The sequence below is a fragment of the Myotis daubentonii genome, chromosome 5 (genome assembly GCF_963259705.1).
Source record: "Myotis daubentonii chromosome 5, mMyoDau2.1, whole genome shotgun sequence".
Classification (NCBI taxonomy): Eukaryota; Metazoa; Chordata; class Mammalia; order Chiroptera; family Vespertilionidae; genus Myotis; species Myotis daubentonii.
Window position 1 is genome coordinate 20,059,775 of NC_081844.1, and position 22,832 is coordinate 20,082,606.

Here is a 22,832-nt window from a genome sequence, read left to right on the forward strand (position 1 = left end):
AATTGAACATAATTAAAGCATAGTGATTAATCACAAAAACTATATGTATTTTCCGATGGTCTTAGGCGACCCCTGTGAAAGAGTCATTCGATCCCCAAAGGGTCGCGACCCACAGGTTGAGAATCATTGCTTTAAGCGGTCAAGGCAGAAGGATATTCCTCCTCCGACACCCTCCATGGCCCCCAGGGTCCCCTGTGAGACAGCAGCAGGGATGCTAAGTGAGCCTCTGCTGGGTCACTACGGAGAGTGACACAAAAGCCAGCCTCTTGGGTGAGACCCCGACCCTGCCCACCCCCAGGCCACCACTCACCTCTCAGCCTCAGTTTCCCCAGCTGGGGACTGGACCAATGATGCTCTGCCTCTCAGGTCACAGTCCACAGGAACAGGAGGCTGGCATGCCCTAGGCTTTCTGTCACTGCAGTTGTCACCTTCAGGAACACAGGAGAAGGGCAGGGACTTACAATGGGGTGTCCTCTCCCACAGGAGCTCATGGACACCCAGCCCAGAAGGGCCAAGCCCATAATTTGGAAGGAACAACACACCTCATTTCTGGGAAAAGGAAGTGAAAGCTAAACTGTCCTCCTCCTGCAGATGCCCCGTTTTGGAGCTTTTCATTGGTCAGCATAGATCCCATGCTAATAAGGGGGCAGCTCCAGCAAGTATAAAGTTCCAGCTTCCTTTCCTGACTCCCTCCCAAGCTTCTCTGCATCCCTCTGAATGGCACCCACTTCTTGCTGCTATTCCCGAGTGCCCACAGATGAGTTCCCAAAGAACCTGGAGGACCGCAAGCTGCCAGTGTGGGTGGGTATCCTGCTGGGCCTACTGGTGGTCGGTCTGTCTGTGGCAGTAGGCGTTTTGGCTGCCAAGGCCAATAGCTCAGCTTGCAAGGATGGCCTCCAGGCTGAGCAGGAGTGTCGAAACCATACCCACCTCCTGGAGCAGGAGCTGACCCGGGCCCAGGAAGTCTTACGGGGGACCGAGGCCCAAGCTGCCACTTGCAACCAGACTGTGGTAAGTCACCGCCCCTCCTAGAGAGGGCCCTGTGCTTGGGGGACCCCCAGGGTCTGGGTGCTTGGGGACCCCAGGGTCTGGGTGACTGGGGAGAGGGGGCAGTGAGGGGCAACCAGGCTGGCGGGGGGTGGAGGGGGCGGCAGTTGGAGGTGACCAGGCTGGTAGAGGGGGCAGTTGGGGGCAACCAAGCTGGCAGCAGGGACAGTAAGGTTGAGATTGAGATAGACCTTGAATCAGCCCCTAGGCCCCTGCATGGGGAGCCTGAATTTCCCCACCAGGGTTTTGGGGAGCTCTAAACTCCCTCTGGGGTGCCAGTGTGGGACCCCAGAGCACCCAATAAGGGGCCTCAGTATTCCCAGTAGCATGTGGATGGATCTCCAAACTCCAGGACATGGGTCTAGGGCAGCTGGGAACTCCCCCTGGGCACAGTCTTAGGGAAGCAGAAATCCCCTCTGTGGGTTGGGATGGGGAGCCCACCAGACTCTGAAGAAGGCAGGGGCTTTATTTATTTATTTATTTATTATTTATTTATTGACTAGAGGCCCAGTGCACGAAATTTGAGCATGGCGAGGGGGGAGGGGAGGGTCCCTTCAACCCAGCCTGCACCCTCTCCAATCCGGGACCTTTCGGGGGATGTCCTAGTGCTGGTTTAGTCAGACATCTTTCTCATAATCCTGGACTAGTGGCTCCTAAATGCTCACCTGCCTGCCTGCCTCATCTCCCCTAAGTGCCACCCCTGCTGGCCTGGTCTCCCACAACTGCCCCCCACACCCCGCCAACCTGGTTGCCCCTAACTGCCCCTCCCTGCTGGCCTGGTTGCCCCTTACTGTCCCTGCTGCCAGCTTGGTTGCCCCCAACTTCCCCCTTTGCCTGCCTGGTCACCTCCAACTGCCGCCCCCACCCCTTCCAGCCTGGTCACCCCTCACTGTCCCCCTCCGCCGGCCTGGTCATCCCTCACTGCCCTGCCCCTGCCACCGGGTCACCCCCAACTGCCCCCCTGCAGACCTGGTCACCCCATGCACCCTGCTGCTCAGTCGTTTGGTTGCCCCTCACTATCCCCCTTGGCGGCTTTTTTGTAGTCCTTTTGGTTTCGATGGTCACTTAGGCTTTTATTATTATAGATTTGAGGGAGATGAGAAGGGAGAAAGTGAGAGGAACATTGATTTGTTGTTCCACTTATGGATGCATTCATTGGTTAATTCTTAGCATGTGCACTGACAGGGATTGAACCCACAACCTTGGCATATTGGGATGATGATCTAACCAACTGAGCTACGTGGCCGGGGCAAGGCAGGGGTTCTTGATACTTCCACTGCATCCATGAGAGGCAGCATTTTAACTGGGGTCTTGATGTGGGGGTCCTTGAAAGTCCCACTGGACATCTAACTTGGGTTCAGAAATCCCACTATGTTCTGGATTTGAGGAGATGTCTAACTCTTCTTGGGCAAGAGTCCAGGGGATCTGCACATTTCTCCTAGGCTTTGGGCCAAGAGAGCCTCCAAATTCCTAGGGAGGGGGGAATTGAAACTCGAATTTTGAAGGTCACATCTTGGAGGGTGGGAGGCTGTGGCTATTCTTCAGGGTGGGGGACAGGTTCAGAGAGGGTTGGAAGGAACCCTGAAGGGGTTTGGGTCTGAGCCCCTCTGACTCCAGGGCCTGGAGAGGGGGTCAGGGCCCAGGGACAGTAGCCAAGCCCACCAGGGACAAGAACCCCAGTTTGCAACACCCTTACTCTTCCCGGGCATCCCAGGAGACCCTGAAGATTTCCCTGGAAAAGCAACAGGAGCTCTCCCTACAGAAGCTTCAAGGTGAGAAAAACACAGGCTCCGGTTGCAGTCAGGGAGTTTGCAGGAGCAGGTCAGGTATTGAAGAGGAGGGAGGAGTGGGCCTCAGGATTGGGGTCCAGCGAGAAGGACAGGACCAAAGCCAATGGAAGTGGAAGGGGCGGGCAAGCCAGACTTCCAAGGTGCACTCGCTCAAATGCAGGCGGGCTAGAGGCGGGGTCCTTCTGGGAGTGGGGCCAGTTGAGGGGCGTGGCTATGGTGCTGACACACACTCTCTGTCCCTCCTTAGAGGAGATCAAGACATTGAATCAGTCCCTGCAAATTAAATCCTCCGAGCTGCAGAAGAAATCCGCGGAGCTGGAGCAACTAAGGTCAGGACACCCACCCACCCCGGCCATGCCCCTTCCTCCTTCCAACCCAAGACCTAGGATCCCCTTTGGCTCTGAAAATTCCCATTGTCCTGGGGACAAAGTTGGAGTCCCAGCCTTGTCCCTCCAGTCACCCAACTCTGGGTGGCAACCGGCCACTCCCCTGCCCAGTGACCTGGTGGGGAAGGAGAAGAGATTTGGAGGGGCTTCTAGCCCAGCACCAGTGCAGCCAGACCTGGCAGCCTCCTGAGTTGTCCCCATCTCCTCCTCAGGAAAGAGAATGAGGCCTTGGTCTTCAGCAAGGGCCCCACCAACGCCAAGGGCCCCACCAACGCCAAGGGACCTCCCAACTCCGGGATCACCCTCCGTCTCTCCATGGCCGCCGTGCTCCTGCCCCTGAGCCTCCTGGCTCTGCTGGCCTGAGGTCCCAGGAAGCCTGCAGGTGAGGAGGGGGCTGGAGAGGGATGGGAGGAGTTAGGGACAGTCAGGGTCTGGGGTGGTGGCCTGCCTGCGGGGAGGGGCTGGGCACTGGAGAGAGAGGAATTGCAGTGAGGAGCTGTTGGGGCAGAAATAGAACAGTGGGGACCAGCTATGTTCTCCTATTAACCCTGTCTGTTGACTGACTGTTCCCTTCCAATTAGGCACATTCTAATCTGGCTGAGAGGTGCACGCCCAGGGACATGGGGATTAACCTCAGAATGCAGTCCAGGCTCCTTTTCTGAGTTTCCTGTCATCTTGGAAAGATAACAACCTGGTCCCAGAGCTGCTCTCTCCCATTTGGCCGGCAATCCATCCTAATAAACTTTCATAGGATTCAACCCTGTCTCTGCTTAATAATTGACTCAAGGACTGACAGGCACCCAGGCCCATCTGTGTGGGTTTCAGAGGGAGGGTCCAGGCAGGAGTGGGGTGAGGCTCATGGAGAGGTTGGGGCGAGTTCTGTCTGACTCCGCCTTGTTGTCTCTTAGGCCACCACCTGGACTCGCCTGTTTCCCTCTGGGTTTTCCTGACCTGGCCAGTTCTGAGGGGCAACATGGCTGTGGGTAGAGGATGGTGAGGGGGAGGCGGGGGGCCAGGTGGCAGGGGTGGTTCATGGGGCAGCCTTAGAGGTGGGGAAGCATCAAAGTTGGCCCAAGGCCGTCCGCCCCCCACTCCCCACCTCCAAGCCAGGCAGGTCATGAGGTGGGAGGGGGCATCTGTTCTGTGCTGTCATGGTTTCTGGAAGGTAACTTCCTCTGGGGTCTTTGGGTTCCACAAAATAAGCCTCCCCTTTTGTGGGAAGGAACTTACTCTGTAGTTCCTGGAGGATCACTGTGTCAGTCCCAAGCATCTGGGACCCCGTGATGTCCACACCAGACTCCTTGCTCCAGAATGTTCCCAGAAGCCCACAGGGGTTTGTCAGGCACCACCCCACTGCCTACCCAGCCCTCTTTTCTGATGGATTCACCCTAAAGGACTGTCCACCCTTCCCCACCCCCATGGGTGCTCACTCAGTGCTCAGCATTCTAGTCTTATCTCCTCACCCATCTCCTGAGGCTCTTGTTCCCCATCCCTTTCCATGGAAACGGAGGCTGTGAGGAGAAGGACATCTTGTCTTGGTTCCCCGTCCCCTCCCATGGAAAGTGCAGGGCTGGCCCCGGTGGCTGTGGCTCAGTGGGTTGTGCATCTTCCCAAGCACCAAAAGGCTGCCAGCTCATTTCCTGGTCAAGGCACAGGCCTGGGTGGCAGGCTCCTTCCCGGGCAGGGGGCATGCAGGATTCAGCCAATCCGTGTTTTGCTCTCACACAGATGTTTCTCTGTTTCCCTCTCCCTTCCCTCTTCCCTCCTCTCTCTCTAAAAACCAGTTCAGCCCTGGCTGGTAGCTCAGTTGGTGGGAGTGTCCTCCCGGTGTGCCAAGGTCACGGTTCAGCCCTCAGTAAGGGCACAGACAAGGGTCAATCAGTGAGAGCATGAATAAGTGAGACAACAAAATGATGTTTCCCTCTCTCCCTCTCTCTCTGAAATCAATCAATCAATAAAAAGAAAAATCAGCCAAAACCGGTTTGGCTCAGTGGATAGAGCGTCAGCCTGCAGACTGAGAGGTCCCGGGTTCGATTCCGGTCAAGGGCATGTACCTGGGTTGCGGGCACATCCCCGGTGGGAGATGTGCAGGAGGCAGCTGATCGATGTTTCTCTCTCATCGATGTTTCTAACTCTCTATCTCTCTCCCTTCTTCTCTGTAAAAAATCAATAAAATATATTTTAAAAAATCAATTAAAAACATACAGGCAGAAAGTGCGGGGCTGGGATTCACACCTGCATCTGCAGACACACCCAGGCCAGGCATTTGTCACAATGTGCCTCCCTCCTCCATCCCCCAAATTCTTACTCATCCTGCAGAGCCCCACCCCCAGAGAGTCTGCTTCTCCAAAATGGAGGGCCACCATCCTGAGCGACCCTTCACCCGCTCTCCTGGAGCCTCACCTGCCCCCTAATTCCTTTCTTCTCTGTTATCTTAGTTTCTTCAACTTCTCCTGGAATCCTGACTATTGTCCATGAAACTTCCTGAGCATGGCACTGGGGTCAGGACCCCTGTGTCTGTCCTAGATTCTTCATTGTCCTCAGGTCCTGCAGTCCCCAGATGAGGTGGTCAATAGATCCCCCTCTATGGCTCCTGCTGTCCACCCAGGGACCCCCAAAACCATCCCTGCCACAGGCTCCCCTGGCCTTTTTCATATCCTGCAGGGTCTCACTAAATTTATCGGCGGTTTCCAGAAAATTCTTGAAAAACCTTATAACCGTGGATTTGAACTCTATATCCAGTCGTTTGCTTTCCTCCATTTCTGTCATTTGTGACCTGTTTCTCTGTCTCCACATTTTGGCTGCTTCCCTGTGTTGATAGAGTGGCTTTCTGTGCTAGGTGTCCTATAGGGCCCAGTGGCTCAGCCTCCCCAATTACCTGAGGTGGACACTCTTGGTGCACCCATTTGTGGACTTTGTGCACAATCTTGTTGTAGTCTTGTTGTAGTTAAGCCTTGATTGTTGTAGGTATCACTGGGAGGAATTGACCTCCAGGCCAATTGGCTGTGAGAGTCAGCTGTGTCTACGGTGGGAGAACTTCTGTTCTGAAGACACCCTTCTGGGGCAAGACTTGCTTCAGTGGGGCTTTGGTGCTCACTGAGTCTGCACCCTGAGTGTGTCCCTTATGGATCTGAGAAGTTGTAATCTGGATGGTCCCCCTCTGACCACTGGGTACACTGGCCTTTGGATCTAAGGAGATGCTAATTTAGCCTTTGCCTGAAGCTACCCAGCAGGAGCTATGAACAGATCTGCAGATTCCCCTTCCTTTTTTGGGGTTTGGAGGTGCCCAGATGAGGCCCAGCTGTGAAGCAATGCAAGCTTCTGTGGGGCCTTGGGTCTTCTCTTGGAAGTTCTGGGCCTGTCTGGCCCAGCTGCAATTTGTTAGGTAATTTTCAGGTTGCAAAGGGCCAGGGAATTCATATGCAAAAGCCTCTGCTGCAGCCTGGGTGGGACGGGGTCTCAGGGAATCAACAGGGTGGGGCAAGCAGCTATGGCTGATCCTCAGCCCTGCCCTAAGGGGCCCCGAGTCTCAGTGTCCTGGTAATTGCTGCAAGCACCTCTGAGGGAAAGCTGCCCTCAAGTTACGAGTTCTGCCTGCTGCCAGACAGTCCAGTTTCTCCCTGTATGAGTCCTGGGTCCCCAGAGACTTCCCGGAACTGGAGTTCAGAGCAGTCAGGAGCTTGTGACTCCCTCCCGATTCAAAAAGACAGCCTCGTCCTCGGGTGCCAGCCCCTTTCCATGCGCGCGCAAGCCTCCATACCTCTGCACTCCACCTCCGCAGCTCCTCTAAGTCTCAGTGTGCTTTTCACTTTCCTTCTAGTTGTAGGATTTCCACTCAGCCAGTCTTCCTGTAGTTCTGTATGATATCCGTTTTGTCTTTTCATTGTATTTTTGAAGTTGTTGTGGGAGGCAGCAATTTCTGGTGTTTACCTATGCCACCATCTTGGTTTCTCTCTTTATGCTTAATCTTTAGGTGTCCTTGCTTAAAGGACACTGCAAACACATGTGTCCTCCCAAGATTACTTACCTACTGATTGTATCTAAATTATAAACTTTATCTCAATGTGCTGTGACAATAAAATTCTGAAGAGGCAGGCGTTTGAGGCTGTCTGGTTCCTTTAGCCAGGCAGTCCCTTAGCCCTCTCTTTCACAGCAAACATTGTGTCAGAGTTATCATTCATCCGAAGCTCAGGGTCTGCTGGTCACCACATGCAAGGTGGTGCCCCATGTGACAAGCAAATAATGCTAGGAGACATGGCGGAAACCTCGAAATGGAAGAGGAATGAAATGAAAGTAACTGCACAGTAAGTCATTGGAGCTCACCAGGGATTTTCAAGTTCCAGAGTTTGTTTTTCAGCTAAGATTTTTGCAACAGGATAGAAGCTTTCCCGTAAAACAACAACAATATATAACAGTACTTAAGCAGTTGTGAAAGGTGAATGGTGCCTCAGTTACCAAGAAACAATTAAATGGCCTTTTGCAGACTGTCATACCTTATAATCCTTGGTTCCCTGATGCTGCACATCAGACCTTGATCTCTAGGAACAAGAAGGTAGGAATTTAAAGAGAAATCAGGCCCAGGGAAAACAAGTGCCTTTGTCATCTTTAATTATATGCGCTCTGTTGGAGCTGCACTGTGCCCACTTCATATTGAGGATCAAAAGCCTTGCCCTAACCTGTTTGGCTCAGTGGATAGAGCATCAGCCTGCAGACTGAAAGGTCCCAGGTTCGATTCCAGTCAAGGGCATGTACCTTGGTTGTGGGCACATCCCCAGTAAGAGCTGTGCAGGAGGCTGCTGATGGATGTTTCTCTCTCATTGATGTTTCTAACTCTCTATCCCTCATCCTTCCTCTCTGTAAAAAATCAATTAAAAAAAAATATTTTTTAAAAAGCCTACAGAATGCCAGGAGGATTTACCATCCTCCTCTTCCTGAAGTAGAGCCTGTAGAGCCTGTAATACCTAAGGCCCGCCGTAGCTGGTTTGTCTCAGCGGATAGAGCGTCGGCCTGCGGACTCAAGGGTCCCAGGTTCGATTCTGGTCAAGGGCATGTACCTGGGTTGCGAGCACATCCCCAGTAGGGGGCGTGCAAGAGGCAGCTGAATTGATGTTTCTCATCTATGTTTCTAACTCACTATCCATCTCCCTCTCCCTTCCTTTCTGTAAAAAGATCAATAAAATATATTTTAAAAAATTCAAAAAAAAATACACCAAAGGCCCCAGACTCTCGCCTCTGATGTTTGAAGGCTCATCAATAGGTCCTCTGTTATGGGATCAGGTGGCAGGCTAGCTATGCTACAAGGAGAGCTTTTGGCTGCCCAGTTATGCAAGATCAGCAAGGTAACTGGATGCATGAACCACTCCCCTTCAATACCTTTAAAGAAATAAGGAAAAGTGTTAGAGAACATGGGCTCACAGTCCGTTTACAAAAGGATCTTAAAGCCTGGTCTGAAAATGACCACAGGACGCCAGGGGACTGGCAGATTTTGGCTAAAAGGACTTTAGATGCCAGTCAGTATCTATTATGGAGAGCAGGATATGATGAGATCTGTGAACAGCAGGCTGACCAAAACAATCCAGCGGGCGCTCATCACCTGACAGCCCCAATGCTGCAGGGGCAGGGACCATATGTTCATGTACAACAGCAATTGAATCTGCACCCTCAAGTATTGACCCAAGCCTCTCTTTGTGCACAGTGGCCTAGAGTATATTCCAGAAGGCGGAATTCAGCAAGGCTCCTTTGTCAATGGACCCCAGGAATCTTATGTTGACTTTGTAAATCGCCTTATCCAACCCATTCTGCTGCAGATCAGTCATAGTCAGGCTGCAGATATTCTCTTGTTGCAACTGGCATATGAGAACGCCAACGTTGATTGTCAAAAGGCTATGCCGCCCATGAGGGGATAGGCCACCCGGTGGGGGGATTTGTCAGGCCTTGTCAGCTAGTAGGAACGGAAACCCACCGAACTCAAATGTTGGCCATGGCTCTCCAGGCAGGGAATAAGGGCAAAACAGATTCCAAATGCTATCAGTGTGGGAAATGGGACATTTTACAAAGGATTGCAAAGCGAAAATAGCAACCTCCCGCTCTGAGAATTCTCAGCCCCCACCTACTTGTCCCCATTGCCATAAGGGGCGGCACTGGGCCAACCAAAGCAAATCAACATTTGCAGGGAAATGCCCAGGGGGCCAGTGCCAGCCCCACAACAAACCGGGGCAGGGATGGCCTCCCTAGTGCAGAGGGGAAATCACTGTCTACTCACCTCCAGCAGCTACCACTGGGAGGGCAGCACGGGACTTACTCCAACAGAGTTGATTCTAAAGGAAGGGGCTGATCCTAAAAGGGTCCCTATGGGGACTTAGGGGCCACTGCCACTGGGCATGGTAGGCATTGTTTTGGGGCGCTCCAACCTTAATTCAAAAGGAGTCACTGTAATAGAGTCCTTGTTAGTGTTGACCATGGAGAAATCCAGGTGCTCATGCCATGCAAGGGGTTGCATATTTCCCCCTCGCAAACTAAGATCCTGCAACTGTTGTTACTACCATATTGGGTCCAGAACGCTCAGCGGTTCTCAACCTGTAGGTCGCGACCCCTTTGGCGGTCGAACGACCCTTTCACAGGGGTCGCCTAAGACCATCCTGCACATCAGATATTTACATTATGATTCATAACAGTAGCAATGTTACAGTTATGAAGTAGCAACGAAAATAATTTTATGGTTGGGTCACAACATGAGGAACTGTATTTAAAGGGCCAGAAGGTTGAGAACCACTGCTCTAGGGAAGGAGAGAAATCTAGGGGGGCGGGGAGAAGTTGGCAGTACTGGAGAGTGAGGGGTTTACTGGAATCAGTCCCAAGAGAACAGCCCCTCCTCACTATAGAAATTCAAGGGAAAAGATTCACCGGATTCATAGCTCCTGGCCGACTGCACTACACTTAGTCATCTCAATTGGCCCTCCTCTGGCCCACGGTGAAGCAAGGTCAGAGGACAGTGGGAATAGAAGTTTCCCAGACATTACAACGTTCTCGGCGCGTATGCTATAAAGAGCCACATTGGCAAATTGGCTACATGCAGCCTCTAATCATACAGATTTCTGTCAATTTGTGGGGATGTGATGCCCTTTCGCAGTGGGGGTTAACGCTACAGACGCCTCTTTAGGAATGGCCACTGTTGTTATATCTCCCCTACCCTTGACTTGGTTAAGCCAAACCCCTATTTGGGTACAGCAGGGGCCCCTAAAGGGAGAAAAGTTACAACAAGCCCATCTATTAGTAAAAGAATGGTTGTATTTAGGACACATAGACCTTCCAACAGCCCCTGGAATTCTATTTTCATAATCCCCCCAAAACCTAACAAAAAGCGGCTCTTACAGGATTTAAGGGCATTTAATGCCAATATTCAACCCATGGGTTCTCTCCCACCTGGACCTCCATCTCCGGCCGTGATCCCACAAGACAGGCCCATTATCATCATGGATTTAAAGGTTGGCTTCTATACCATTCCTCTAGCTCTCCAAGATCAGGAGAAATTTGCATTTACTCTCCCTTCAATTAACAATGAAGAGCCGCCCAGAGATATCGCGGGAAAGTCCTCCCACAGGGACTGCGGACCAGCCCAACTCTGTGCCGGCACCATGTACATCAGGCACTTATGCCAACCAGGCGGCAGTTTCCTGCTGGAAAGATTATTCATCACATGGATGACACTCCTCACAGCCCCTGAGAAGGACCTGTTATAGTGTATGCTCTTCGGGGCAAAAGGACACTCCCTCGAGAGGCCTTTTAATAATCCTTAAGAAGCTACAGATGACAAATCCATGGAAACATCTAGGCTATGTCTTCACTGAAAGAACCATCAGACCCCAAAAGATTACCTTGACCACAGGGAATTAAAAACCCTAAATGACTTTCAAAAATTACTAGGAGATAGAAATTAGATACGACCAGCACTAGGTATTCCCACAGTGTGCAGGAAGCCAATTCCAGCATGACAGCAGGGCTGAATCTGGGAATGGCTGAGGGCATTTCCCCAAAAATGAATAGGATACATTAAATTGATTGTTTGCTGCCAGACAGCTCAGGGCATCTTAATCTACGTGTTATTGCCTCCTACTGGCCAAACACCTGTACAGCCATAGGCTAATTCTCCCCATTCTGACAATGGCTTCTGTATAGGAAACCTTGACCCTTTGAAGTGTATATCACTGCCTCGCCTTAGGACAAATTGTCTTAATAAAAAGCATGGGGTCCTGAGACAAGGAGATCTTAGTTTCCTTTAAACTAGGCTCCCCTGACCACCAAAGGCCTTTCAAAATTATGCTTCATCTCTGGACTCCTATTTAATCTACGCACAGCCCCTTCTCCAGATTTCCTGAACACTTCTTAATGCTGGAACAAGAACACCGGCAACAGCGAACTTATAAAAGCTGTCTAACATCCTAAAAGGGGATCCAGCCTAAAATTCCCCCGGACAGCCTTCCCCAGAAGGGATAAAAGAACTCCTCTTGGTGGAGGATGCGCTCAACACACGATATTTGAATAGAATCTCTCCCCAGCATTCTCTTCAACTAATTTTATTTCCCAACAGGCACTCACCTATGCGACTTATAGGACCACTGGTACCTGAGCTGGGGTTTATTAAGTGGTTGTTTTGCTCTCACACTCCCTCCAAAACCGGATCCCCTTCTCTAGCCTTGACTTGCTCTTTATTTCTCAACGGGAGGCAGCGCCATACAAAACTAACAGCACAAGATCCCGATGTTATCCGCCTTCCATTACCTAAAACTCAATGTGAGGCACTCTTGACCACCACTGATTGGCAAATTGTTCTAGCTGATTTGCTAGGACAGGGGGAGCATTCTCTCCCGCAGATAAGACATTACATTTTTTGCCCCACACCAAGTTACTATGCCCCACTAAGACTGTACATATCCCTATCCCAGGAGCACTTACTGTGTTCACAGACGGCTCAGGAAAAGCAGGTAAAGTAGCCATTCATTGGCCACCTAATGGTGCCATTCAGCCATTCAACAGAAGAGTGAGCTGGGGAGGGGGTTACTTCGAATCAGCCAATGGAAATTGGAGCGCTGATCCTGGCACTAGAAACATTTCCCTCGCAGCCCCTGAACATTGTTAGAGATTCTGCTTATTCCGTTTATATTTTACAAAACCTAGAAACTTCACTCATCAAACCTACATTAGATCCACCCCTGCTGGCACAGTTCCTTCACCTCCAGGCCCTACCACATGGTCGCTTACATCCTCTCTTTATGTCTCATATCAGGTCCCACAGTCCCCTTCCTGGACTCTGGTACAGGGCAATGATCAAGGAGACCGCCTAGTGATGACCGCTGCTTCACTAGAAGCCCGTCAGTCTCATCAACTGTTCCACCACGATTGGAGGCAACTACATAAAGAATTTCACCTGACCCAGAGAGCAGCTCAGCAAGTTGTTTACAATTACTGATTGTCACATGACAGGTACTCACCCTCCTCCATGGGAGTTCATCCCAGAGGCCAGCGGGCCAATGACCTTAGGCAAACAGATGTCACTTACATTACCTTTTGGGAAACTCCCCTGTGTACATGCAAATACAGGCACTTTTTTCTGGTTTAATCAGTGCCCATGCTCTTCCTGGCGAATCCACCCCTTATGTGATTAAACATCTGCTACATTTCCCTTTTTAGAAATTCCATCCAAGATAAAAACAGAAAATTGGCCTGCTTATAGCAGCCATGGCTTCGCCACCTTTTACAGAACTGGGTCCATGCAGCATCACATGGGAATCCCTTAAAATCCACAGGGGCAGGCCATCATTGAATGTGCCCATGCTACCCTGAACGGTATGCTGGTAAAACAAGAAAGGGGAGAAACCAAGATGGCGGCATAGGTTAACGCCGGAGATTGCTTCCTCGAACAACCACTTCAGAGATATAACTAAAGGACAGAACAGACATCATCCAGAACCACAAGAAGGCTGGCTGAGTGGAAATTCTACAACTAGGAGGAAAGAGAATATCATACCCAGACTCAGAGGAGGCGCAGTGCTTAAGTGAAATACTCAGGTGCGGAGTGCGCGCGCGGAGCGGTTGTTGTTTTCAATCGGGAGGGAGTTTCAGACTCTGAGCTCCAGATCCGGGAGAGTCTCTGGGGACCCAGACTCAAACGGGAGAAGCGGGACTGTCTGGCTTCGGTCAGAACTCGAAGGCAGCTTTCTCTCCGAGGTTTGCAGCAGTTGCCGGGACTCTGAGAGGCAGAGCCCCTAGGGACGGAACTGAGAGCAGCCATAACTGCTCGCTCCGCCTGCCCTGTAGATCCCCGGGGACCCGCCCCGCCCAAGCCCTGCGCTGAACCATTTGCCGGATAGCCTCAGGCAAAGGCTAGATTAGCACCGCCCTAGAGATCCAGCACCGAAGCTCTCCCACTGCAGACACAGCTGACTCTCATAGCCAGTTAGCCTGGAGGTCAAATCACCCCTGGTATTACCGACAACAATCAAGGCTTAACTACAAGACTGCGCACAAAGACCACTAGGGGGTGCACCAAGAAAAGATAAAAAAAATGCGGAGACAAAGAAACAGGACGCAAATGTCAGAAATGGAAGATATAGAGCTCAAAACCACACTTTTAAGGTCTCTCAAGAACTGTCTAGAAGCTGCCGATAAACTTAGTAGGGCCCTCAAAAAGACTGGTGAGACCGCCGATAAATGTAGTGAGATCCTCAAGAAATCTAATGAGACCCTCGATGTTATGATAAAGAACCAACTAGAAATTAAGCATACACTGACTGAAATAAAGAATACTATACAGACTCCCAACAGCAGACCAGAGGAGTGCAAGAATCAAGTCAAAGATTCAAAACGCGAAGAAGCAAAAAACACCCAACCAGAAAAGCAAAATGAAAAAAGAATCCGAAAATACGAAGATAGTGTAAGGAGCCTCTGGGACAGCTTCAAGCGTACCAACATCAGAATTATAGGGGTGCCAGAAGATGAGAGAGAGCAAGATATTGAAAACCTATTTGAAGAAATAATGACAGAAAACTTCCCCCACCTGGTGAAAGAAATAGACTTACAGGTCCAGGAAGCGCAGAGAACCCCAAACAAAAGGAATCCAAAGAGGACCACACCAAGACACATCATAATTAAAATGCCAAGAGCAAAAGACAAAGAGAGAATCTTAAAAGCAGCAAGAGAAAGAAACCCAGTTACCTACAAGGGAATACCCATACGACTGTCAGCTGATTTCTCAACAGAAACTTTGCAGGCCAGAAGGGAATGGCAAGAAACATTCAAAGTGATGAATACCAAGAACCTACAACCAAGATTACTTTATCCAGCAAAGCTATCATTCAGAACGGAAGGTCAGATAAAGAGCTTCACAGATAAGGAAAAGCTAAAGGAGTTTATCACCACCAAACCAGTATTATATGAAATGCTGAAAGGTATCCTTTAAGAAGAGGAAGAAGAAGAAAAAGGTAAAGATACAAATTATGAACAACAAATTTGCATCTATCAACAAGTGAATCTAAGAATCAAGTGAATAAATAATCTGGTGATCATAATAGAATCAGGGACATAGAAAGGGAATGGACTGACTATTCTTGGGGGGGAAAGGGGTGTGGGAGATGCGGAAAGAGACTGGACAAAAATCGTGCACCTATGGAAGAGGACAGTGGGTGGGGAGTGAGGGCGTAAGGTGGGGCGGGAACTGGGAGGAGGGGAGTTATGGGGGGAAAAAAGAGGAACAAATGTAATAATCTGAAACAATAAAGATTTAATTAAAAAAAAGAGAGAAGAAAAAACAAACAAACAAACAAAAAAAAAAAAACAAGAAAGGGGAAATACGCTATACAACCATCTGAAGCACTCTTTACCCTTAATTTTTTGAATCTGAATAATACTTTTCAATCCTCTGTAGAACAGCACTTTACCTCATTAACTCCATCTCAGAAACCCCAAGTCTTTTGGCGAGATGTGAACACTAATAACCGGATGGGACCCAAGAATTATTACTAACATAGGGGAGAGGATATGGGTGTGTTTCTACCCCCACACGGCTGCTGTGGATTCCAGCTCACAGGATTAAACCCTATCATGGCATGGCACGGGGGCAATCCTCTTGCGGAAATGAAGAATTTGGGCCTGGGCACTCCACACCCCTGAACGATGGGCCTTCCCCGGACCCAGACAGCCCCCGGAATAACTTGGGGGGTGATGAAGAAGCTGATGGCAGAGGCTGAGCCACTCTTGGAGCGTCCTCACACCCCACGCACGCCAGGTAACCTCTTTCTTGCTCTGACTTCTCTGATTCATCTCAACTCTTGTGCGGTAGGGATTGGCAGTCTCATCTGGCTTTGGGCACCAGCATCAGCCACCATGTAGTGGGCCCAGGTTATAGCCCTCCCTCACCCGGGGAGAAGCCCTTTCCGTCTCTAACAATTTGACCTGCTTCCTAGGAGGAGGCATGGACCTGCCACCTGTAGGCATCTTGAAAATGGGACGCATTGGACCCCAGAGCCCCCTAACACTACCTTCCACTCTAACCTGTTACCCCTTGTGTCACTACTTCCTCTACACCCCAATATTGTTTAAAGGCTCTAATCAGATCTGGATACACTCTACACCCGTGGAAGGACAAGCAAGGGCACAGTTTCTCTTCCTCTCAGCAGGAAGTCTAGCCAAGGGCAAGCATACCTGTGCTCAGCTCCACCCCAGCCTCCATGTCAGCAAAATGAGAAGTGGGATCCCTCCCCAGAGGCCTTCCATTGGGAAGTCTGCCGAGGGGAACGGGCTCATGATTACCTGGAAGGCCATCCATTTCTAGACTGGGACCCACATGGCCACCTGCATACTATTTTAGCCCATCGTGCCTCCAATGGCCCTTTGTGGGGTCAGCTAGGATCCCCCTTGCATGGCCAGGAGGAGGATTTGGTTCCCGTCACCCTCAACTACAAGAGTTTCCGGTTCATGAAACTTCGTGGAGGAAGAACAAGTTTTCCGTCCACTGAACTTATGGGATGGGGATTTTCAACACAAATGCAATAATTATATATGAGCCTTTCACAATATCATTCGGATAGTAGCTTGGTGTGTACCACTCATCCTTAAGTATTTCTCATGGGTCCCAACTTACAAATTACTTATAATAATTCATTTCTAATACAGGTAGGAAAGGGGGCCTACTCTACATCCCGTATTACCAATCAAAATGTCACCCCGCCTTAACTAGTTTGGCTCAGTGGATATGGCATTGGCCTGCAGACTGAAAGGTCCTAGCTTCAATTCTGGTCAAGGGCATATGCCCAGGTTGCAGGCTTAAACCCCAATAGGGGCATGCAGGAGGCAGCCTATCAATGATTCTCTCTCATCATTGATGTTTCTTTTTTTTTTTTTAATATATTTTATTGATTTTTTACAGAGAGGAAGGGAGAGAGATAGAGAGTCAGAAACATCGATGAGAGAGAAACATCGACCAGCCGCCTCCTGCACATCCCCCACCGGGGATGTGCCCGCAACCCAGGTACATGCCCTTGACCGGAATCGAACCTGGGACCTTTCAGTCCGCAGGCCAACGCTCTATCCACTGAGCCAAACCGGTTTCGGCTCATCATTGATGTTTCTATCTCTCAGTCTGTCTTCCTCTCTGAAATGAACAAAAATATTTTAAAGAAAAATAATGTCACCTCATTGAACATAAATACCATTATAACATTGAGGAGACAGGCTGAGGTCTTAAGACGTGTTAACCTCACTAGGGAGTGGCAAGGAATTGAAATTTCAGAAAGAGCATTCAGTCATTTGCGGCCTAAAAGATTTGGGGGCTGCTCATTACAGCCATCCTCTCGGCTATCGTTAGTCTTACTACTGCCAGCATAGCCATGGTGGCCCTTTCTGAGTCTGTGCAGACTGCCACGTTTTTAGATGGTGTGGCCAGGAATGCAACTGAGGGATGTACTGTGCAACAGCACGTACATCCAAAGTTTTGCCTAGGTTACATGCTGTAGAAGCAGGCAGAGAATACTTGGGGGAAAGACAGGACATCTTAGCGTACAGACAAATGCTTCATTGTGATTGGGAACATAAGCACATATGTGTCACCCCTTAAAATAAAACAGTCGTCGGAGAACCAAGATGGTGGCATCGGTAAACATCGGAAATTTCTGCCTCCCACAACCACTTCAAAAATACAACTAAAAGACAAAATGGACATCATCCAGAACCACAGCAAGGCTGGCTGAGTGGAAATTCTACAACTAGAAGGAAAGAGAAAAGCACACTGAGACTCAGAGGCTGTGCGGAAATAAAGTGCAGAGGTATAGAGGCGCACGGGGAAAGGGCTGGCAACTGAGGACTCTGTTATCTTTTGCAATAGGGAGGGAGACACAAGCTCCCAACTGCTCTGAACTCCAGTTCTGGGCAGGTCTCTGGGGAACCAGACTCATACGGGGAGAAACTGGACTGTCTGCCTTCAGCAGAACTCGAGGAAGGCTTTCTCTCAGAGGTGATTGCAGCAATCACTGTGGGACACTGAGACCCGGGGCCTCTTAGGGCAGGGATGAGGGTCAGTCATAGTTGTTTGCTCCACCCTGTTGATTCCCTGAGACCCCGCCTCACCCAAGCTGTGCACAGAGGCTTTTGCATATGAATGGCCTGGCCCTTTGCATTCTAACATTACCGAACAAACTGCAGCTGGGTCAGAGAGACCCAGAACATCCAAAAGAAGGCCCAAGGCCACACAGCAGCTTGCATTGCTTCACAGCTGGGCCTCATCTGGGCACCTCCAAACCCCAAACAAAGAAGAGGAATCTGCAGGTCTCTTCGTAGCTCCTGCTGGGTAGCTGCAGGCAGAGGCTAAATTAGCACCTCCTTAGATCCAACAGCCAGTGTACCCAGTGGTCAGAGTGGGACCATCCAGATTACAACTCCTCAGATCCATAAGGGGCACACTCAGGGGGCAGACTCAGTGAGCACCAAAGCCCCACTGAAGCAAGTCTTGCCCCATAACGGTGTCTCCAGCACAGAAGTTCTCCCACTGTAGACACAGCTGATTCTCACAGCCAATTGGCCTGGAGGTCAATTCCTCTCAGTGATACCTACAACAATCAAGGCTTAACTACAACAAGACTGTGCACAAAGTCCACAAAGGGGTGCACCAAGAGTGTCCACCTCAGGTAATTGGGGAGGCTGAGCCACTGGGCCCTATAGGACACCTAGCACAGAAAGCCACTCTATCAACAAGGGAAGCAGCCAAAATGCAGAGACAGAGAAACAGGTCACAAATGACAGAAATGGAGGAAAGCACTACTGTATATAGAATTCAAAACCACACTTCTAAAGTTTTTCAAGAATTTTCTAGAAATCGCCGATAATTTTAGTGAGACCCTTGAGGATATAAAAAAGGACCAACTAAAATTAAGCATACACTGACTGAAATATAGAATATTATACAGAGATCCAACAGCAGACTAGAGGATCGCAAGAATCAAGTCAAAGATTTGAAATACAAAGAAGCAAAAAAACACCTAACTAGAAAAACAAAAGGAAAAAAGAATCCAAAAACATGAAGATAGTGTAAGGAGCCTCTGGGGCAACTTCAAGCATATCAACATCCGAATTATGGGGTTTCCAGAAGAAGAGAGAGAGCAAGATATTGAAAACCTATTTGAAGAAATAATGACAGAAAACTTCCCCTACCTGGTGAAAGAAATAGACTTACAAGTCCAGGAGGCGCAGAGAACCCCAAACAAAAGGAATCCAAAGAGGACCACACCAAGACACGTCATAATTAAAATGCCAAGAGCAAAAAACAAAGAGAGAATCTTAAAAGCAGCAAGAGAAAAACAGTCAGTTACCTACAAGGGAGTACTCATATGACTGTCAGCTGATTTCTCAATAGAAACCATGCAGGCCAGAAGGAAGTGGCAAGAAATATTCAAAGTGATGAATAGCAAGAACCTACAACCAAGATTACTTTACCCAGCAAAGCTGTCATTCAGAATTGAAGGTCAGATAGAGAGCTTCACAGATAAGAAAAAAGCTAAAGGAGTTCATTACCACCAAATCAGTATTATATGAAATGCTGAAAGGTATCCTTTAAGAAGAGGAAGGACTTTTCCGGCACCGCCAGGCCTGGAAAGCGCCCTCCCCTGGGTCCTCTCGGACCTCACAGATCGGGCTGACGGCGAGGGTGACAGGACGGAGCCACTTGTATTTAAAATGTTCTCTTTTTATTTGTCGTTTAAAAACAAACTTGGAAGAAGCAAAATCCAAAACTTGCCCTTTGCCTCTTGCAACATAAATTATGTACAGTTCAGAATGATCACTGATAGAAAACATGCCAAGGACAGGGGTGGAGGGAGAGGGCACTTTAAAAGGGAATCATTTCATCTGCTGTTACGAAAGACCAACCTTGCTGTACAGGATACACACAACACAAAATAAAGTCTTCACGGGATTAAAAAAAAAAAAAAAGGGAGGAAGAAGAAGAAAAAGGTAAAGATAAAAATCATGAACAAGAAATACATATCTACAAACAAGTGAATCTAAAAATCAAGTGAATAAATAATCTGATGAACAGAACAAACTGATGAATATAATAGAATCAGGAACATAGAAAGAGAGCGAAGTGACAATTCTCGGGGGGAAAGTGGGGTGGGGTGTAAGAAGAGACTTGAAAAAATCGTACACCTATGGATGAGGACAGTGGGGGGGTGGGGGTAGGGGCAGAGGGTGGGGTGAGAACTGAGTGGAGGGGAGCTATGGGGGGAAAAAGAGGAACAACTGTAATAATTGAACAATAAAGATTTAATTTAAAAAAACACACACAAGCAGAACCATTAAATAAATAAATAAATAAATAGATAAATAAATAAATAAATAAATAAATAAATAAATAAATAAAACAGTGGTCACCATCAGTGGGTTAACGTTAACCCACTGTGGGTTAAGCATTTGTGGGGAGTATTTCATGACAATCTTACTGAAGAAGTGAAAAAGTGACTGCTCTACAAAAACAAATGGAAGACTCTGTACTTGCCATTAATGCGCCCATACAGCAGACTACTGCTTGGAATGCAGGAAAGGAGCATTTACACTGGAGAGACCCCACCACAGGGTTTCCTGGAATCAATTGGCACCTGATTGGACTAACTATTGCCATCATTGTAATTCTTTCATTTTTAAAATTTTACATTATTGTTTAAAGTATTCCAAATAGTAGTACATATGTCTCGTTTTTCCCCCACCATTGACCTTCCCTCTGACACCCCTACCCCACTCATCCAGGCACAGTGATCCCACCAGGTCCCAACTGTATTTTCTTGTTTGTTTCTTTAATCCTTCACCGCCCTTCCTCTGGGTCACGCCTGGCCATGCTGGACCTGGTTCACCTTGGCTCTCTCTTTCACAGCAATCCTGTGTCAGAGTAATCATTCATCCGTTGCTCAGGATCTGCTGGTCAGCCCTGGCTCACTCTGACACTCTAGGGCAGGATTTCTCCACCTCTGCACTGTTGACATTTGAGCTGGAGTGCTCTCTATGGTGGGGGGCTGCCCTGAACGGGTAGGAAGTCAGGGTATCCCTGGCCTCCCCCCACCAGGTGCCAGACCCTCCTACCCCTAGATTGTGACAGGAACTGCCTTCAGATATTATCAAGTGTCCCCTGGGGGTCAGAATCATATGCTGTGAGAACCTCTGCTGGAGAGGGCCAGGCTGGGCGCCCCTCCCCCTTCTCTATACCCAGGGCTCAGTGGGAGCCCCCCAGGCCCCTTTGCTATGACTGAGTCATGTCACTCCCCACCAGCCTCATGTAGCAAATGAGGAAACAGGTCCAGAGAAGTCTCTGCATTTGCTCAGGGCTCTCAGCTGCTCAGGTGATTGAACTCTTGACTTCACATGTCCCCTTGATTTCCAGGAAGCAAACCCTTCCACAGGCCACATGACCTCATCACTTCCCACCTCCCCTCCCCCACTCCCACTCCCAGCTGGGGCTACCAGAATGTTCCAAAACAGTATGGCCGCCCCAAAGCCCAACAAGATGAATTTGACCTGTTCAATGTCTCCCCCCAAACCCTGACACAATGGCCCAATTGTAGACTTTTCTCCTTCCTAAAAATGCCCACTTCCCCTCCCGGCTGTGGCCACCTGAGCCAGGGGTTGAGAAGTCAGGACTCCTGTCCTGCAGGTCTGGAGGGGTTCCAAGTCCCACAGGGATCTGGCAGTGACCAGCGGCTGCTGTGTGTTCCTGGCCTGAGGCTTGGCCTCTCTGGGCTCTGATTTCTTCATGTGGAAGCAAAGGGAGGGGGGTTCTGGGGTGGGGAGTCAGGACCCTGAGATTCCAGTTCACAGTGTTTTCTCAGCTCACATTTCCTGCCCAACCACTGCGCGCGAGGACCCAGGCTGGGGTAGTGGGAACCAGGCAGATGTGAGTTTTGCTTTTTAGGGGTTCATCCAATCTGATGGGGGAGGCAGCTGGGAACCAGTCAGACACCAGGTTAAAGTAGAGCAGAGCTGAGAGATCATCAAAAGGAGCCTGAGGCAGTCAGGGAGGAAAGGGGAGGGTTCTGGAGGCGAGGATACACCAATGGATGAAGCAGGAGGGATAGAGGTCACAGAGGGAGATAAGGGCCCTCTGGCACAGGGAACAGCCAATGCAAAGGCCCTGGGGTAGGAAGGTGCTGGCCAGAAGAGCATTGAGGAGGGCTAGAGTGTGCCCAAGAGAAGGAGAGGATATCGAAGGTGCACTAGAGGCCTTGCAGAGGAAGGAGAAGGAGGAGGGGGAAGAGGGTGATGGATGAGGAAGGGGCCAAGGGTAAAGGGTGAGGCAAAGTGGGAGGCAAAGAAATGAAAGAGGTGGGAGTAGGGAGGAGGAGGAAGAGGAGATAAAAATGGAGGAAGGCCTGTCCTAGCCACTTTGGATGGAGCATAGGCCCATGAACTGAAGGGTCCCAGAATCAATTCCAGTCAAGGACACATGCCCCAGTTGAGTGCTCAATACCCAGTGGGGGGCCATGCAGGAGGCAGCTGATCAATGATTCTCTCATCATTGTTGTTTCCATCTCTCTCTCCCTCTCCCTCCCTCTCTGAAACCAATAAAAATATATTTTAAAAAAGAAGTCCTGGCCCTGGCCGGTTTTGCTCGGTGGATAGAGCGTTGGCCTGTGGACTGAATGGTCCCAGGTTTCATTCTGGTCAAGGGCACGTACCTTGGTTGCGGGCACATCCCCAGTAGTGAATGTGCAGGAGGCAGCCGATCGATGTTTCTCTCATTGATGTTTCTAACTCTCTATCCATCTCCCCTCCTTTCTGTAAAAAAATCAATGAAATATATATATTTTTTAAAGTGCTTACATCCCAGACAACCTCAGTATATTGCTCTTGGATTCCTAAAGAAATAACCCAGAGGACTGGCTGTGAAAAAAATGGGCTTATGAGGACTTACAAGTTCAACTGCTAAGTCCCATCAGGCGACAGAGGGGTGCACTGGGGGAGGCCGGCCCGTGCTGTTGTTTTGCTGCCACCCAGATGTTCCCCACACCAGGTTCACAGAGGACAGCGAACAGAAGCACAGGCCATGCAGGGGAGGAGGGGGCCTGTGTAAGACCAACAC

General features: G+C 49.6%; 1 protein-coding gene and 1 long non-coding RNA gene across 3 annotated transcripts in view; one reads left to right on the forward strand and one right to left on the reverse strand.

The window, feature by feature from the left end:
- The first annotated feature begins 556 nt into the window (after positions 1-556).
- On the forward strand, positions 557-3,981 carry LOC132234840 (bone marrow stromal antigen 2-like). Of its 2 annotated transcripts, XM_059696289.1 has the most exons (5): positions 566-1,011; positions 2,762-2,819; positions 3,085-3,166; positions 3,436-3,605; positions 3,805-3,981. In XM_059696289.1, the coding sequence occupies exons 1-4, from the start codon at positions 718-720 to the stop codon at positions 3,584-3,586; spliced, it is 585 nt and encodes a 194-aa protein (XP_059552272.1). In that variant the 5' UTR covers positions 566-717; the 3' UTR covers positions 3,587-3,605; positions 3,805-3,981. The 2 variants fall into 2 exon arrangements, with proteins under 2 accessions (XP_059552273.1, XP_059552272.1); XM_059696290.1 differs by lacking the exons at positions 3,436-3,605; positions 3,805-3,981 and having other exon boundaries at positions 557-1,011; positions 2,665-2,819.
- The window catches only part of LOC132234843 (uncharacterized), a 73,797-nt gene continuing 54,386 nt past the window's right edge, over positions 3,422-22,832 (reverse strand). The window contains exons 2-3 of the long non-coding RNA XR_009452944.1: positions 3,493-3,617; positions 3,422-3,456 (exon numbers count right to left, since the gene is read on the reverse strand). This is a non-coding gene — a long non-coding RNA (uncharacterized LOC132234843). The remainder of the gene's footprint in view (positions 3,457-3,492; positions 3,618-22,832) is intronic.

Bases quoted from the DNA above. Each gene is read 5' to 3' on its own strand.
- LOC132234840 (XM_059696289.1), top strand. From the start codon at position 718: ATGGCACCCACTTCTTGCTGCTATTCCCGAGTGCCCACAGATGAGTTC. The intron at 2,820-3,084 runs GTGAGAAAAACA...GTCCCTCCTTAG, and splicing joins CTCCCTACAGAAGCTTCAAG to AGGAGATCAAGACATTGAAT. The intron at 3,167-3,435 runs GTCAGGACACCC...TCTCCTCCTCAG, and splicing joins GCGGAGCTGGAGCAACTAAG to GAAAGAGAATGAGGCCTTGG.